The sequence below is a fragment of the Bombina bombina genome, chromosome 5, assembly GCF_027579735.1.
Source record: "Bombina bombina isolate aBomBom1 chromosome 5, aBomBom1.pri, whole genome shotgun sequence".
NCBI lineage: Eukaryota > Metazoa > Chordata > Amphibia > Anura > Bombinatoridae > Bombina > Bombina bombina.
In genome coordinates, this window is record NC_069503.1 from 662,151,946 (window position 1) to 662,170,914 (window position 18,969).

An 18,969-nucleotide genomic window follows, 5' to 3' on the forward strand; every position below is an offset into this window, starting at 1 on the left:
AAACTTTTAAGAGACAAGACAACATTTGACAAAAACATACAGGAGGAATTGAGGGCCCTATTCCCGAGGAGTAGGAGGTTAAGAAACAGGAGGTGAGGACTACAAGAGTGAGAATGTTGTTAATACAGAGTTAGATGAGGGGAAATATTAGGTAAGTAGAATTAATGTATTACTGAATTGGGTGTTATGCTTCTCTGAACAAAAATGTCTTCAGGGAGCATTTTAAAGAAGAAATATTATGGGAAGTCTGACAGCACGAGGGAGAGTGTTCCACAGGGTAGGAGCTGCACAACAGAAGTCCTGCAGTCTAGCATGGGAAGAGGTGATGGTTTAAGATGCAAGGAGCAGGTCATTGTTGGATCGTAGTTTGCAGGCTGGAGTATATTTGTTGATTAGAGAGGATAGGTAGTGGGGAGTGGTGTTGGTGGGGGCTTTGTATGTAAGGGTGAGAGGTTCAAATTTAATTCTGCTGTAAGGAGCCAATGAAAGGCCAGTAAGTAGGTTATTGCAGTAGTCAAGTTGGGAAATTACAAGGGAGTGGGTTATTTGCTTCGAGGTGTCAGCACCCAGAAAACAGTGAATCTTGCCAATAGTGCGTAGGTGATTATATACAGTTATAGATGTATACAGATACAGATGTATACAGATAGGCCACATGGACACTTAAGGAGATAGATTACATAATTAGTTTGGCAAGTATATAGGCCATTAATGGTTTACTGTTTACGTTTATCATTCTGTGCCAAAAATTTGCCCCTGATTATCGAATTGCATTGGGCGCAGTGGAGACATGGATAGCAACCCTTATTTGGGACTCCAATGAGCAATAAGGACTCCAATGAGCCCCCCATATGCCAAAATATCATCTATATACCTTAGCCAGATGATATTTTTGGCATATGGGGGGCTCATTGGAGTCCTTATTGCAGTTTGTAGAAGATATTAATGCTTCTATGACAAACATCAGGTTCACATTGACACATTCAACACATGATATTAATTTTCTTGATACTACTGTATATATACAAAATGATAAATTGAACACTGATCTCTTTACTAACCTACGGATAGGAATACCCTTTTAAGGTATGAAAGCTTCCATCCGGAGACAGTGTTCAATTCTATCCCAAGAAGTCAGTTATTACGCACTAAGAGGATAGTCAGTGATCAAGATAGACTACCACACAGACTAAAATCCATGGGAAATAAGTTCATCCAAAGGGGTTATCGCCAGGAGATCATTAATAAAAACATTACAGATCTGGACAAGAGCAAAATTAAAACCAAAAATAAAAATGGTGTAAACAGATTAGTGCTCACTATGGAATATAGCCAGAGAAGCCAACACATTTTCAGAACAGTGAGGAAACATTGGCACTTACTATCAAAATTTAATCCAGAGGTGGAATCATTTAAATTACCACCCATGCCATCATATAGACGAGTGAGAAATCTCAGGGATAATTTAGTGAGAGCGGATGTGGGTACAACTAAAATGTCTGAGATTAACTATTTGACTACTCCAAATAAGGGTTGCTATCCATGTCTCCACTGCGCCCAATGCAATTCGATAATCAGGGGCAAATTTTTGGCACAGAATGATAAACGTAAACAGTATACCATTAATGGCCTATATACTTGCCAAACTAATTATGTAATCTATCTCCTTAAGTGTCCATGTGGCCTCTGTTACATCGGAGAGACCACCCAGGCCGCAAGGGACAGGTTTAGTCAGCATAAGGCATCAATAAAATCTAAAGATATGTCTTTACCGGTATCTGCACATTTTACTCAAATGGGACACACAGTTAGTCAGTTGCGTTCCAAGTAATTGACCATATTCCTATACATAGGAGAGGTGGCAAAAGAGAACTTAAATTAAAACGAAAAGAGGTCTGGTGGATTAAGAAACTAAATACTTTATATCCTTTTGGTCTGAATAGGGACTGTGATCTATACTTGTTTTTATAAAATCTTGATATTGAACTGGGGTGATATTCAGCATGGTACCACTAGAGGCCGCTAATAGAAAAAGTAAATATTTCAGTGGTCATACCTGGATAGGTATGGGTTAAATCAATTAGTAATGTGAGCTGAAACCTGATTGATTTAATCATTTTTAAATGTGTGTTTTAATGTTTTTAAACTATGCATGAATAAGGACCATGTAGGTCCGAAACGTCGCTGTTTTATGGTTGTGATATCACCAGTAAAGAAATAATTCACCTTTAATTATACTGGTGTGCTGTGGTGCTGTTACTTTCTACATATGGACTGTATCTATTGGGGTCCTGCTGATACCCCATTGTGACAAGCACACAGCCAGGTAAAAAGATTTGGACATAGTGCTGGACTCTATTTTGTCTATTTCTGTATATATATATATATATATATATATATATATATATATATATATATATATAGAAAATAACTCATTGTGAAGGTCATTAACAAATCTAGACACAGCTTATACTTGGCGTTAAGGGAATCTGCTGAAAAGCAGGCTGAAGTAAAAAGGTGTGTCATTGTGAACCTAATTTGCATCTCTTACCCAGAATCCTTTGCTGCATTGTAAATAATGTATTCCAGAGGTTTTCTGTGGGAAAAACAAGCCTTCTGGCTTGTCTAGATTTGTTAATGAGCTTCACAATGAGTTATTTTCTCTATTTTATGCTTAGTGGAGGATTTTAAACTCACTTTTTACCTCCCCCTAATTTAAAATGTTGTTGTATTTGCCAGGAATCAACTTCACCCAACTTCACCCAGCAGTGATTTAAACTTTCTCCCAGATGATGAGTAGCAACAACTACAAAACAGTCTGTCCTGGGATAGTTTTAAATCACTGCTTTAACCCTAGCTAAGTCTATAAGCTGTGTGAATAGCGATACTTGGCGTTAAGGGAATCTGCTGAAAAGCAGGCTGGAGTAAAAAGGTGTGTCATTGTGAACCTAATTTGCATCTCTCTCTCTCTCTCTCTCTCTCTCTAAGTCCTTTGCCTACCTTTTTTTCTAACACCTGAGATCTCATACCTTTAAGCACTTATAACTTTGGTATGCAATATTTTTTGGGAATAATTTTTTATTAGATAAAATAATATGAGAGCGCTAGTTCCTGTGTGCCATACAGATAATATTGTGCTTACTCCGTGGAGTTATTTATAAGTCAGCACTGATTGGCTAAAATGCAAGTATGTCAAAAGAACTGAAATGAGTTCCACAGAGGCTTAGATACAAGGTAATCAGAAAGGTAAAGAGTATAATTATATAACTGTGTTGGTTAGGCAAAACTACGGAATGGGTAATAAAAGGATTATCTATCTTTAAAAATTCTGGAGTAGACGGTCCCTTTAATCCTGAGGCACATGACATACTGTATTAATTGTTGTGGAAGAATGGTACTATATAGGTTAACAGTGGAGGTGCTATAGTAAATAATTATGGATAAACTACATATTTGGTTTCGAGGCATCAAAAGATCCCAATGGTATATAGGAATGGCATTGGTCTTTATATTATATAGATATGAGTAGCTGTGTATTGCAGAGCAAGTTTTTTCACCTTAATTGTAGCTATGGTCAGAATATCCTTATGGGTAATAATTACCCCCACATAGGGCTAGATTACGAGTGGTGCGCTAACTATTGTGTGCAGGCGAAAAAGGGTTTATGTCAGCTCTTTGTACTTGTTTGAAGTAGCACAAGTATTAAGTGTTTAAAGTAAACACATTTATTTGAGCGCAATTGAGGTTAAGGCGCGTAGGGATAGTGTAACTTCAGAGCTCAGGTTAATTGTTACGCAAGACAAAATAGTTGCACTAAACACATCAAAAATACAATGTACAAATACAATCATAATAACACTGTCTAGAAAAACTGGTTTAAATAAATGACATAAGAGCTTAAATATATGAGGTCTCAGGTGTTAGAAGAATATTTACTGTAAATATTTCACATTCCAATGTTCTTCATATAGGAGGATATTTTCTAAGTAATTTTTTGTAGTTATTTTTATTGAGGACAATTTAAAAAAAACAAAAACAAAATAAGTAATGGTCTTCATTAATATTGTACAATATGTCTGTAAAACAGTTTACAAAATGTGAAAAAACTGTTCCTGTCTTTTTCTCCCCTAAGCATCAAAAGGCCGCTTTTGTGCTTTTAAAGTTGGAAATATGGAAGCACTTAAAGGCTTTTATGAATGAAAGGCCACTTATGGACCTTTACAAATATAATCTAAGATAAATGAAAGTAGACGAAAAAATAATGTAAAAAAAATAAAGAAAACTAAGAGCCACTTCTGGCACTCTGCATATCTATGATGTTTACGAAAGCACCAATGTGTTAAATAAGCATTTTTGTCTTTCTCAAAGAAAACAAATAAAGTATCAGATGCATTGCAAGAACTATTGATAATATAAAATCCCCAAGTAACACATATGTGAACAAATAGTGACAGTAAACTGGGAGTACCTATATATTTCACCAATAATAATAATAATTACAAGATGAGCACAAAAAATTGCTTCTGCAAAATCGATATTTGCACTCAACTTAAGTAATACCAGCACAAGCAAATGTGCGCTGGTATTACAAGGGAGGTGCAATACGAATGTGACCTCGCATTCGCTTTGCATGAAAGCATTGCGCTCACGAGAGGGCACTTCCATAGGTTCCAATGGGAGCCTCGTTTTCATGTTTTAAAACACGGCATGAGAACTAACGCAGCGGGGGTAAGTCGCACAGAGATGGGTAGCAAAAGTAAATATATTTTTTTATCAATATATACATGTATATTTATGTGGTAATATGTGTATATATTAACACATAAATATATATATGTATATAAGCATATACATTTATATTTATTGAGAACACACATTCCTCATAAACCACAATGTAAGGCATTATTCAGTGTCTTTTTTTTCTAACACCCCACACCCACAGGAGGCAATTTTAAGGGGTTAAAAGTGACGGGTGTGAAGTGTTTGGAAAAAAAGCTGCTACTGTTTTAATTTTTATAAAAGGCACACTAAACTACATTTTGGGGCAATTGGGGGACATTTTTAAAATTAACCAGAGGCTTGTCCTCTGGTTAATTTTCAGAGAGCTACTTGCTACCATGAGCTTGCATTAGCAGAAACTAGCCACTTGTAATGACTGGTTACTTATCACTTGCCCGTAAATGGGTAAATTTGCCCATTTACAGGCGAGGGATAAATTAGTATTCCACTTGTAGTCTAGCCCAATATAATTTACAGAAAGACTACCATCTCCCACTAGGCAAGATAAGAGCTTTACCACACCAACACCTCCAACACGATGAGTATCCCCAAGATCTTACTTATATTGCAGAATTGTAAGGGTCTAAACTCCCTGACCAAATGCTCTATTGCATTTTGCAAAAGGCAAAGACCCCAAAATATACTCTAAAGACTTTACACAAAACAATATTTTGATTCTAATACAAAGAAAATTAATGGGATAGGCATACTAATTAATAGAAATACTCCCTTTCAACCTCTAGATCAATATAGGGACAAAGAACGTAGATATGTAATATTAATAGGACTTTTGCATAACTGCCCACTCACATTAATGAACATCTTCACCCCTAACGAGGGTCAACACCTTTTCATAACAACTGCCCTAAACAAATTACTCGAAACACCAAAAGGGATGGTAATAGTTTGAGGAGATCTCAACATTACACTAAACCTGATGCTAGACTGCTCTTCTGGCCAAAGCTACATTTCAAACAAAAATAGAACTCACATAACAAACAAACTAGATACATTATTACTACTAGATGTATAGAGACTACACCACCCCTGTTCAAACAACTACACCTTTTACTCTAACCATAGGCATATCTATTCACGCATTGACTATTAGCTTCTAGACCACAACAGAATACAATTAACATTCAATCAATCAATCGTCTATAACCTTAGAGATAACATGGCCCACAGCCTCCCCTATGCCCCTTTACGTGACAACTTGATGAAACATTACTACATGACTCCACTATTAAAACACAATTAGAACAATCCATATTTATTTTTTCCAGTTTAACAATACCACTGATACAAACGACCTAACCAAATGGCTCACTCATAAAGCAACCCTTTGTGGGGCAAATTAATCAAGCAAAGAACAACCATAAAGAATAAATATAACCTGGAACACAAAATACTCCTGTTAGACCTTAAACAGACTGAGCGGGACGACAAATCACACCCTAACAGATGCAACCTTATGCAACACCAAGTTAAGGCTAGAGAAGCACTTAATAATCTTATCAGAAAAGAAACATTCAAAAAAGGGGATTAGTATAACTGACCCAAAAGAAATAGCAAACTCATTTAAAGAATTTTATCACTGATTATACAACCTTCCAAACCCAGATGGACTATCCCTCCCCCACAATCTTGAACAATATCTTCAATCGGTAGACCTCCCAGGGATTTATGCACAAGGATCAAAATCCTTAGACTCCCCTATCACATTAAAAGAAGTCCTAGACACAATAGATGGCCAACCCAACAATAAGAGTCCCGGCCCAGACGGCTTTTCAAACAAGTACTATAAACTATATAAACTCTCATTAGCATCACATATCTTGTCTTCTTTTAACCACATAGACAACACTGGAGGTTTTCCACCATAAAGTTTAGAAGCACATGTTTCCTTAATACTTAAGCCAGATAAACCCAATAACAACATGGGAAGCTATAGACCAATATCCCTCCTAAACACAGACGTAAAATTATACACAAAAATATTAGCAGACCATCTCAGTAGACTATTAACCCAAATTATCCACTCAGATAAGGCCGGATTCATCCCAGGCAGAGAGGCGAGAGACAACCCCATCAGGACGCTACAATTGATTGATCACGCTAAACATCATAAAACAGAGATGGTTGTTGTCTCGGCAGACGCTAAAAATGGGTTTGATCGCATGTATTGGAAATTCATCTATGCTACCCTCCAAAAAATTGGAATTGGTAAAGTGACACTTCAGCACATTAAAAGCCATTACCACACCCCCATTGCAAAAGTAAAACAAATGGCCTTTTATACAACTTCTTTCCCATTCACAACGGAACTCTCCAAGGGTGTCCCCTGTGCCCACTTCTTTTTGTAATAAGCATGGAAGTACTGGCACAAAAAAATCAGACAAAACCCACTTTGGCCCCCACGACTTTAAACAATCTCTCTATGCTGATGACATTTTACTCCCATTATCAAAACCCATTATCTCCATACCTGCTGTACTGAGAGAATTTCGTGAATACTCCAACTTCTTGGTCAATAATCAAAAATCTGAAATATTAAATATAACTCCCCCCCCCACTCATACCATGCACTATTAGAAACCTGTCATTTCAAGTCTCAAAACAAAGTACTAAAATATCTGGGTATATACTTATCACCCAATCCCAAAACACTTTTTAAAATGAACTATTCCAGACTGCTCTCAGATCTCCAGAATGATCTTCACTTATGGGGGCCGAATTATCATAGTGGGAGCGGCATTTATCATTGCACAAGCATTTTTTGTGAAATGCTTGTGCAATATTGCCCACTGCACATTTGCGGCCAATTGGCCACTAGCGGGGGTGTCAATCAATTAGAATTAGAAGCATTCGGGCCTTCGTAAATCGGTACCATGGAGTGATCGCCCACTTTCCTGCTGGGCATTCAATCTATAAAAATGAACGCTCTACCCCGATTACTATACATCCTTCAAGCTGCCCCAATCTCACTCCCAGCAACCTTTCGTAACTCTCTACAGAAATTTTTAGCTCTTATGTATGAGGGCAAATTAAACCCAGAATTATCAAAGGAACAATGTACTGCTCCCTACAACAAGGGGGACTGGGTCTCCCCAATATCGACACATACTATAAAGCTATATGTTTGCAGAGGGTTCTTGATTGACATTGTAATGAGATCACTTAAGCCTGGGTTTCCCTAGATTCCCACATACTAAAATCTCCTTCCCCGGGAGCGCTATGCTGGGTGGAAAACAACAGCCGTACCCCCCGGATAAAATCATACCCACTCCACCAAATATTTACAATATGAGACTTCTTGATCTACAAAACCCCCAAGATTTTGACCTTAATATCCCCCTTATCACCAGTATCCCACAATGCAGAATTACATGGGGGCCTAGAACACAAATTACATAAACTAACTAATTGGGAACTAGGATACACAACACCAATAATCAAAATAATGTCAAATGGTAAACTCAAAGAGAGGCAAGATCTAGGAAACACACTTGGGGGAGCTTTCACAAAATGGCTCAAACACCATCAGTTGCACCATCTCGTATCCACTTCTGCACACTCTACATTGTGACACACTTTAGCATTGACCAAATGTTTGGTTACTGACACTCTTTACAAACTACACCCTAACTATGTACAACATTGGCATATGGATATGGACATGGAAAGAGAACTTAATGAGAACTTAATGACACTGAATGGAAGTACATTATAAGTAACACAAATTTTTTTTCCCAATCAGCTAATCGCCACCTTGTGGAAGTTGCAATACATTCCTACCTACCTTTCGTGGAAGGAACACACACTGAAACTAGAGGAATATGGCTATTTTAAAAGGGACACTATAAATCTCTATCACGATAATCTATTCTATTGTGAATCCACCTCTCAACTACCCTAGTATGAAATAAATTACTTCCCATGGGAGAAGCTGCAAGTCGTTCCCTCCTACTATATGTTTCCTCTCATCCCATCAACCTCTATCCCTCACATTCCAACCCTCCTTAACCTCCTTTACCACATACTGACTTTCTCTGGACCTTTACTGACATCTCTTCATCCCTTTACTTTACCTTCCTAGTACAAATACGGGTAAACAGCTCATAGATGCACTAATTATACATTGATATCGGCACTATATAGAATGTATACTGACTTGACCAGTTTAGTATTAGTTGTATTAATTGTGTTTTGTTAATTTATTTTCCTGTTTCATTCAATTTAATTTCAACTTGACAATGATATGTGCTAAATGTGGACTTACCTCAACCAGTTTTTACATATTTTACTATTTTGTACAAACACTATTTCTTTCAATAATTTACCAAAAGGCAGGGTATAAGCAAGTTATCATGATGGTGATGAGAGATTTTAATGTGTGTGTTATTGTCGTATTGATATCTGACAATGTCCCACAGTCGCAGCAGATGACAGTGGGGCACAGAGCCAGATCCAACCACAGGTAGATAACCATGTGTGGGGGGCAGGGGGGGAAATGGACAAAGAAGGTAACCTTAGCCCCCACTGTTTCATAAGCAATATAGAATTATGGGTCACAAAATAGATAACCAAGAGCATAATAAACCCTTTCATAACCTTATTCTAAAATATACAAAAAAAAGTGAGCAGGGCTAAATAGAGTTACTTCTTTAAAATATATGCAAAGTTAACTAATGGAAGTACAAAATTAACATGCAGCTGCAATAAACGTCAGTAAATAATTAAAATTCACGGATATAACAGTTAGAAAAAATATGCTGTCGCTAAACACATTTTTCATATTAATTATTTCTAGAGAAGCACAACCTCAGTGCAGAACCTTGTCAATATGGATAAACATATGCATGAAGTTGCCGAACTTGCTTCCAAGATCTATCCGGGGCAAAAGAATATATATTAAGCTGTGTGTCCCGACTGTTGTAGTAAAAAAGGGTTTGGTTGCTGACACAACATCTGGAACACATTGATTTTCTGCTGCATTTTGTGGTGTGAAGGATCATCCCTCATATTAATTCTGCAGTGAACCAGCTTGTAGGTATATGTAGGCTACGAAGGATTAACAAATCTCACTATTTCTGCTATGAAGGCCAGTAAATTTATTTATCAAGCAAAGACTAGGTGATATATTGGTGGCCTGAATGTAAATTGAGTAAGTCCCAAACCAGTCATTTCAGAAAACCAACAGGGTTCACTAACCTCTGTGGTCAGGGAACCGTGGACCCACCTACAGGGAACTATGGTGAAGTCACCTAGTGCTCTTAAAACAAAATGTTTTGTTGAATTGTACTCTTCAGAGCTTTGGTGAACTAACATCTGTGACTGGTCTATTCTAGCCACCTGTAAAAGACCAAGTGTATGTGTGGTTTAAAGACGTCTGTCTACCAATGTAGCGACACCCTCCATCCATCACTATGATCGCTGAGCATTGCCAGGTAGATGAAAGTTAGAGAGCACTTGGCTGGGTTGTGATTCACACTTCCCATTAGCAAGATTTTTCTTCTGTGAGGTCCTGATACATGCATCAGTAAGATGGCCTAAGCAAATTGGTTAACTGCTACTTGGGTTAGGATTTATAACAGAGGCAAAAGTGTTCTCATCGGGAACCATAAACTGCGGATCGCGTTGCCCCAATGCATAACTAGGAGGTGTTTTCTCAATCAAAGAAAGCAAAATGTTTCCTAATTTCAAATAGTGCTCATCTAGGTGTTTTAGAGGATCCTGCTCCCACATGGCCAATCTCAAATGTGTAACAACTAAAGATTTAAGTGAGAGGGAGGCAATTACGGAGGTAAATGTAAGTGTTGTTATAGAAGAGTCTAGCATTTTACTATCCAGAAGTGGCAGCATAACCTAGGTTACTGGGGGGTCAACCTCATGATGTGCTGCTGCTGTAGGCCTCTACTGTTTGACCAACAGCTCTTAAAACATAAATATAGCAAATTAAGTGATTTTCATGCCCTCAAAATGTAAAGCACAAATAAATGTGTTATATCTAGTATAGATGCTATAGAGAGATACCAATAATTGGTATCTCCTTAGAAACTATAGGAGAGCCTGTTGAACATGCCACCCTGTTATAAATAATTTTTAATAGATTTTATTCTTAAATATATATATATATATATATATATATATATATCAAATGTTGTTTTTGTTAAAGTGCATTTATATATATATATATATATATATATATATATATATATATATATATATATATATATATATACACATACACTATATATATATATATATATATATATATATATATATATATATACACACAATATATATATGTGTATGTGTATATATACAGTAAATATACATATATATTTATATATATATATATATATATATATATATATATATATATATATATATATATATATAAATATAAATGCACTTTAACAAAAAAAAAACATTTGATATATATATATATATATATATATATATATTTTAGAATAAATAGAATATATTCTGCTATGTTAAGACCATTGGAATCAATGCATTTGTAGTTTATATTATGCATTGTTTAAATATATAAATATGTTACTCTGTCTGTACATCCGTTAGAGATTATCTATTTATTTTATTTATTTATGTATATTCTTAACTTAAATAAGTTCTTTGGTGGTCAGCATTATGACACCCATTAGGGATTTACATTATCCTATTTAGTTATAGTACTACTCTCTGTGTACAGGTATCACATTTTTGATAGCACCTTTAAATATATTGTAATAAGGAATTTGCATTTGATCACACCTTTTTGTTTTTAGACCAATCAAGGTGGCTCTGTTGCTTTTTAAAGGGTACAGGTGCTAAGTATTACAGCTATGATTACAGCCTGAGGGCCGAAACATGTTAGCAGATACTGTGATCTTGAATGCTGCTTTGTGTACCTCTGTGACGATTTTAACGTATGGATAAATAAAGACTTTTTCTTTTATGAAGATTGACTACTGCTACTTCTTGAATTTACCTCTACTACACCAGGCAGCAGCAGCAATCTATCTCATTACAGCTCCGGTTGCTGCGTTGGGACTTTGCACAGAGTTTCTCCAGACTTGCATCCAGCACTTTTTCTGTAGCAAGGATTGGAGCAGCGTGACACGTGACTACACGCAATCACGGCCTCACACCCCCTCCCGCATAGTGGGACGCCGGTGGATGACGAGTGAGCACGAGAAGCTGGCGGTCATGCTGAGCGGTGAGTAGTGGTCCTGGATACCACGAAGTTTGGCTTACACCTGGTTGTTTTGCTATATATTACCGCGACAAGCTACGCATTGTTTTATCGGACTGTTTGTATGATAGAACCCAGTGCTCTGAAGATACACATGCCGAGCGTATATAGGGGGTGTGAATAGAACTAAGAGACTTCTCTGTGACCATATTCATCATCGATTGGTCATTATTATTTTTCATAACTGTGCAAACACCTGCAGAACTGTTTTCTCAAAGAACACTGTCCTTTGTCATAATATATTAATATAGGACATTGCATGGTTTATAATGGTAATTTCCGTTGTTTTTTGATTTGTATTAAAGTGCATACCTGGTTGCACTATACCATTATACCTACTTGAGCTGTTTACTCTTAAAGAATATTTACCATGGAGGTCACACACTTTTATTCTTTGATGCCTGAAACTGAAAGAGACTGTACTACCTCTGAGATTGAGAGAATATTTTCTACCAACAAATCCAATTATTCATTACCTGCATTGTTTGATGAGATGGAGAGGCTCCTTATACGAGAACACAAGCTTCAATGGGATATATGGACTATGGAGACATATGTTAAATTAAGAATAATACCAAGGGGCTTAAGACTTAATAAGTTCCCTACATTTGATGTCTGTGATATTGACTTTATAAGTGATTGGAATAACATTTTAAGTGATTGTTCATTGCGCCTGATGGCTCTCTTGATAACGTACAAAACTAATCTGCTAAGTATTATTAGGGAAGAGATAAGTCTATTACAAAGTGAAATGAATATTAGGCAATTGGATTCCAACTTTGCTAAATTTGATGGGATCCTGAAAATAACAGTAGCAGAAAACAAAAATCAAGTGTTAGAAACAAAACATAACAAATTTGTCAGGGATCAATCAGACTATTCCAATAATTGTGTATATGTCTGGAAGAGGTCTGATAAGGCAGTGAATAGGAGGTACAATCGAGGGAGATCTAGGTCTAGAAATAGACGAAATGCTAGCAGTAACAACAATGAGAATGCACAGGATAAAAGTGTAATTAAAAAGGTCACTTACTCAGATATTGAATTTGAATGTGAATCAGGAGATGATATAGGAGCCTCAGGGGGGGAAGAACAGCCTAAAAGCATATTAAAAAACACTTCACAGGTGTCATCACACAGTAAGGATAGTGACACACAGGTGGTCAAACCTAAAAATAAACAAAGTGCACCAACGACTTCAAATTCAAGGTATATATATGTGGAAGACTCCGCATTAGGAACACAACGTGAGGGACCACAAAATGAGGACCAAAGGCAATTAGAACAGGTTTTTTCCATCCCCATACAGAAAACAGGAATAGGACCAAATACACAAAACCAATACCATTTAGGGGGAAACAGGGGGAGACGGAAGTACAAATAAACAATGTAGTTAATTTGTCCTCACACACTTTTACTGAAGCACAGATTTCTCTTTTGAACCGAGGTTTAAATTTTTGCCCAACACGACACTTTGATGTCTTTAATACTATTCTGGACGTCAATAAATTAATACGCAATATGACATTACAAAGGCACTTTTTGAAACAAACAGAAAGTTCAGAGAATATTAATAGTGACCAGCAAACTATTAGTCTAATACCCAGACATAATATGACTTTCAATGAGACATGTGATTTAGTCACTCTAGAGAACTTGGCAGGAGAGAGCGTTATGACTGTTGATGATAATAGAGTAAATACTTCTAATACCCTCAAAAATCCATCCCGATTTTATCCCATTCACAACAGGGGCAATACCTTGGAGACCTTTTTCAAAAGGGTAGAAAGGGATTTATTAAGACTCAAAACTACTACCACCAATAACAAATCGAATTTAACACATTCAGAAAGATCAGCACTTAAAGAACTTAAACAGATGAAAGACATTGTCTTTCGTTCTGCTGACAAAGGTGGATCTTTGGTCATTATGGAAAGAGTAGAATATATTAATGAAGCACTACGCCAATTAAATAATATTGAGGATTATACTCCCTTACACACTGATCCTACGAATGCTTTCCGGAGAGAACTCATGAGTATCTTGTATGACGGGTTGGAGGATGGGCACATTGATAGAAAAACATTTGAATATCTGGTGGTTGTTAACCCAGTTGTGCCCATCTTCCATCATTTACCCAAGATACATAAATCGCTCATAGAGGTCAAAGGGCGTCCTATTGTTAGTGGTATCAACTCACTAACTGAACATGCTTCTCAATGGCTGGATAGCCTTTTACAACCACTCGTCCTTAATTTGCACAGTTATATTCAGGATACCAAAAGTGTCATTAATATTCTTGAAAATGTAAAATGGGAATATAATACTTTCAAATGGGCCACTATTGATGTAGTAGGTCTCTACTCCTCCATCCCTCATGATGCGGGTCTGAGGGCTATTGAATTCTTCCTTGAGTTCCACTCAGACTATTCAAGAGAATTTCAGCTTTACATTCTGAGGGTATTGGAATACTTGCTTACCCATAACTATTTTGGTTTTGAGGGGGTATTCTATCTCCAGAGACGTGGGACAGCGATGGGGGCCAAGTTTGCCCCCTCCTATGCCAACCTATTTATGGGTTGGTGGGAGCTGTCCCACGTCTATGGAGATGGAAATCCTTTTAGAGGTTCTATTTTCTACTATGGTAGATTTATCGACGACCTTCTCCTTATCTGGCAGGGCTCCGATTCAGACTTTGCATCCTATATTGAATACATCAATTTGAATACAATTGGTCTAAAATTCACTAGTGATCTAAATGAGAATACCACGAATTTTCTAGATATTACCCTGATTGGCACAAAAGAGGGCAACATTCAAACTGAGATTTATCGTAAACCCATAACCGGCAATGCTCTCTTGCATGGTAAAAGTTGTCATCCCAGTCATGTGCCTTTTGCAGTGGCCAAGGGACAGTTCATTAGGGTGAAACGCAATTGCACATCAGATAGGGTATATAAACAACAGTCCTTAGACTTATCCACAAGATTGAGAAACAGGGGTTATCAGGAGAAAATAATATCTAAGGCGAAACGGCAAGTGGATTTAATGGATAGAAGTTCACTTATCCATAAAGATAAAAATGTTTCCAATGAACATAAAGGTGTTACCTTTGTTACTGAGTATAGTGAAGAGTATCCTGCTATATTTAACATCGTAAAACAACACTTTAAATTTTTGGCAGCTGATGATAAATTGGAAAGGTGCATTTCTCAAGGTTTACGTTGTTCATATAGACGGACTACTACACTGGGGAATATCTTGTCCCCTTCAGTGCTTCCGGTTCTAAAAGAACCAAAAAGCTCTTGGCTCATACATAAAGGCATATTTAAATGTCTTAATAAATGCAAGGTATGTGAATACGTCTTACCTTCCAACATTTTTAAGTCAGAATACACAGGTGAAACATTCCCAATAGAAAGCTGTCTTAAGTGTACTTCCACGTACGTTATTTATCTTCTAACTTGTACAGCATGTCATTTGCAGTACGTAGGATTAACGACAAACGAGATAAAAGTGAGAATGCGTAACCATTTGTCCACAATACAGGCGGGACAGGCAACTACTCCGCTTGTACAACATTTTGCAAATAAACATCAAAAAAGTCTCCACACTCTGAGATGGCAGGCTATTGAACGAGTATACTGTCCCCCTAGAGGGGGAGACAGGGATCGTCTGCTGGAGAAGAGGGAAATGTATTGGATCTTTAAACTACAAACCAGGGTTCCTAAAGGATTAAACTCTGAATATGATCTGATTAATCACTGGCAGTGATATTTTCCTTCCCTCTTCTCCAGCAGACCTAGATCAAACTAGGTCTAGATAACATCTAGCTTAGATTTTAGGAATACATCGAGCAAGACTGAGTTTAACTTTATGTCATGAGAGATAAGACCATGTGATGGACATAAGGACATAATATAATTATCTACTAAGAAAACATTGCTTTATATGTCAATAAATTACATACATATATATGTATATTACTTTCTATGATAATATATTGTCTTTCCTTTAGTCCAGCTTAGGATGCACTCTCACACCTTTATATTAGTTTATATCAGTCTTTCTTATGTTACTATATAGTTCTTTTTAATAATTAGGATTTGTAATTCTCCTAGTCATTTGTCAATGAAACTACATATAGGATCCACAATAAAATAAAATACACATCATACAAAACAAGTTAAAATAAAAGGGATAATGGATTCGATAATTAATCAATTATACCTGAGTAACTTACATGCATTTGTAGTTTATATTATGCATTGTTTAAATATATAAATATGTTACTCTGTCTGTACATCCGTTAGAGATTATCTATTTATTTTATTTATTTATGTATATTCTTAACTTAAATAAGTTCTTTGGTGGTCAGCATTATGACACCCATTAGGGATTTACATTATCCTATTTAGTTATAGTACTACTCTCTGTGTACAGGTATCACATTTTTGATAGCACCTTTAAATATAGTGTAATAAGGAATTTGCATTTGATCACACCTTTTTGTTTTTAGACCAATCAAGGTGGCTCTGTTGCTTTTTAAAGGGTACAGGTGCTAAGTATTACAGCTATGATTACGGCCTGAGGGCCGAAACATGTTAGCAGATACTGTGATCTTGAATGCTGCTTTGTGTACCTCTGTGACGATTTTAACGTATGGATAAATAAAGACTTTTTCTTTTATGAAGATTGACTACTGCTACTTCTTGAATTTATATATATATATATATATATATATATATATATATATACACACAATATATATATGTGTATGTGTATATATACAGTAAATATATATATTTATATATATATATATATATATATAAATATAAATGCACTTTAACAAAAAAAAGCATTTGATATATATATATATATATATATATATATATATATATATATATATTTAAGAATAAATAGAATATATTCTGCTATGTTAAGACCATTGGAATCATATTTCATGTCGGGTTAGCATATTTGAGAAAACACGATCGGGTTTGTGCGTAAGGGTGTTTTTACCACTTTTCTTCATTGAAGTCTATTGGGGAATACGTTAACACAGTAGCAATATTCTAACTTTGGCTTTTTGCATGCATCGGGTTAGCACTTGTGCAAAAACGTTTTACCTTCAACCTGTACCTGATGAGCTCAAAAAATCTCTATCTAGCGTATCTAACATGCGAACGGGAGTGCAAAGTACAATTCCACTAATAATCTAGCCCAAAGTCGGAGGATTAAATGTTAATACTGACAAAAGTACTTTAGGGTGGTTAAAATGTATTATATGGTTTATAATCAATGTGGTAAAAAGTAGTCAGCATACTGATAATGTCATTCAGCGGTTTTTCTTGTGCAATAAGATTTTTTTATTTTTTTTGGGCTAGAAGATTTTGAGTCTTGACCCTACAGTATATTTATTTTTCAATCAATACAATGTAGCTGTTAAAAGGTACTTTATCTCACACAAAAAAATGACTTACAAACCTGAAAGAATGCAGAGAGATTTAACCAAGTTTTTTACAAATAAATTACACATAATATTCATTAGGATATTTTAAATGACAACTGCAGCATCAAAACCCAACTCCCATCACACCTATCTTCCTCAATATTATATAACAAAAATCTACCTGTTTATTTTATCCACCATAGGAGTTAAATTTATACCTTATAATCCTTCAGCGGAATAAGCCCTTGTCATACACACTTCTCAGGCTGTATCATCAAAAGGTAATGTTCTTACCCACCTTCCCCAACCAAGTTAACTAGCAGTTCCACCAAAAGAAAATCCCTTACCCAACAGTGCAAACACTAACATGAACCTTGCGATATTGTTTGATTGTCCCCACAATTAAATCACAATATTTATGTAGGATATAATTAACTGTTGGGCCAATAAACTGAAAAAAGTAAGGGTAATTCTCTTAAAGTGCCAAAAGGATGTTATATGGCTATATGGCTACTTGTCTACCTCTCAAAATGATCTACTGATTCCTTATGGATAATTGTACTTTCTCTTAATTAATTATATTTTGTACCTATCTTCAACTTTCTATATCATTTTTACATACATATTTGTTATGCCAATAATACTATGTTGGTTTTGTGAAATTTAGTCGTAATCAGTGTCATTTATTAATATATTTACCTTTAAAAGGTATAGTGATATGTAATTATATGCATAAAACATTTTTATTATTTTATATTTAAGTATTTTGGGCTCCATGTATTAAGCAGTGGATTCTGCTTTGGAGCCTTTGTGGTACATAAGTGTATGTGAGTCTTCTTACCGCAAACTAAGAAGCAGCAGTCACATGACAGCTGTTTCTTAACCACTTAGAGCTCCAGAGATAAGTTTAGGTTGAATGACATGCTCCGGTTTCTTGTGACTGTTAACGTGAGACCAGGGGGTCATGCATTAGTATAAGTCAGTTTGTAACCTTTGTACATCTAGCCCTTTGTCTATGACAATCAAACAAAGTTGTTTCTTAAGCTCAAATAATATTTTTTACAATAAATCTTACCTTGCCTACATATTGTGTGTCTGTCTCTTCAAGCAGAAAAAACTGGTTCCATTTCCAACCTCGTTTTGAACGATGTAAGATTTTATTTCCGTATTCAGTTATTTTTCTTCTTTCTATTGATTTTGGCTGTTGATGATTCTTATCCATTAGCATTGTTTGCGATATAATGATTAAATAAGCACCCATTACCAGTAGTAAATTGTAGCAAGTCTTCATTATTTGTAGATAATATTCCTGAGTTTCAATTTTGAAGTCTGTTAAAAAAAAGTTTGTGTTATTTCCATTATTTTTTAAGATTTTGTAATTACAGAATATATATTTAGTTGAATTTTATTTGGAATTAACCCTTTAAGTGACAATGGTTTGGTATTATTTTATCTCATGGTAGCAGACACATTTTAA

The 18,969-nt window shown here is 35.8% G+C and overlaps 1 protein-coding gene across 1 annotated transcript in view; it reads right to left on the reverse strand.

Annotated features, from left to right (window-relative positions):
- Window positions 1–18,753, reverse strand: part of LOC128661588 (cadherin-9-like) — a 569,287-nt gene extending 550,534 nt beyond the window's left edge. The window contains exon 1 of the mRNA XM_053715826.1: window positions 18,568–18,753. Coding sequence (XP_053571801.1) covers window positions 18,568–18,753 — 186 coding nt within the window. The remainder of the gene's footprint in view (window positions 1–18,567) is intronic.
- Between the last annotated feature and the right edge of the window lie 216 nt (window positions 18,754–18,969).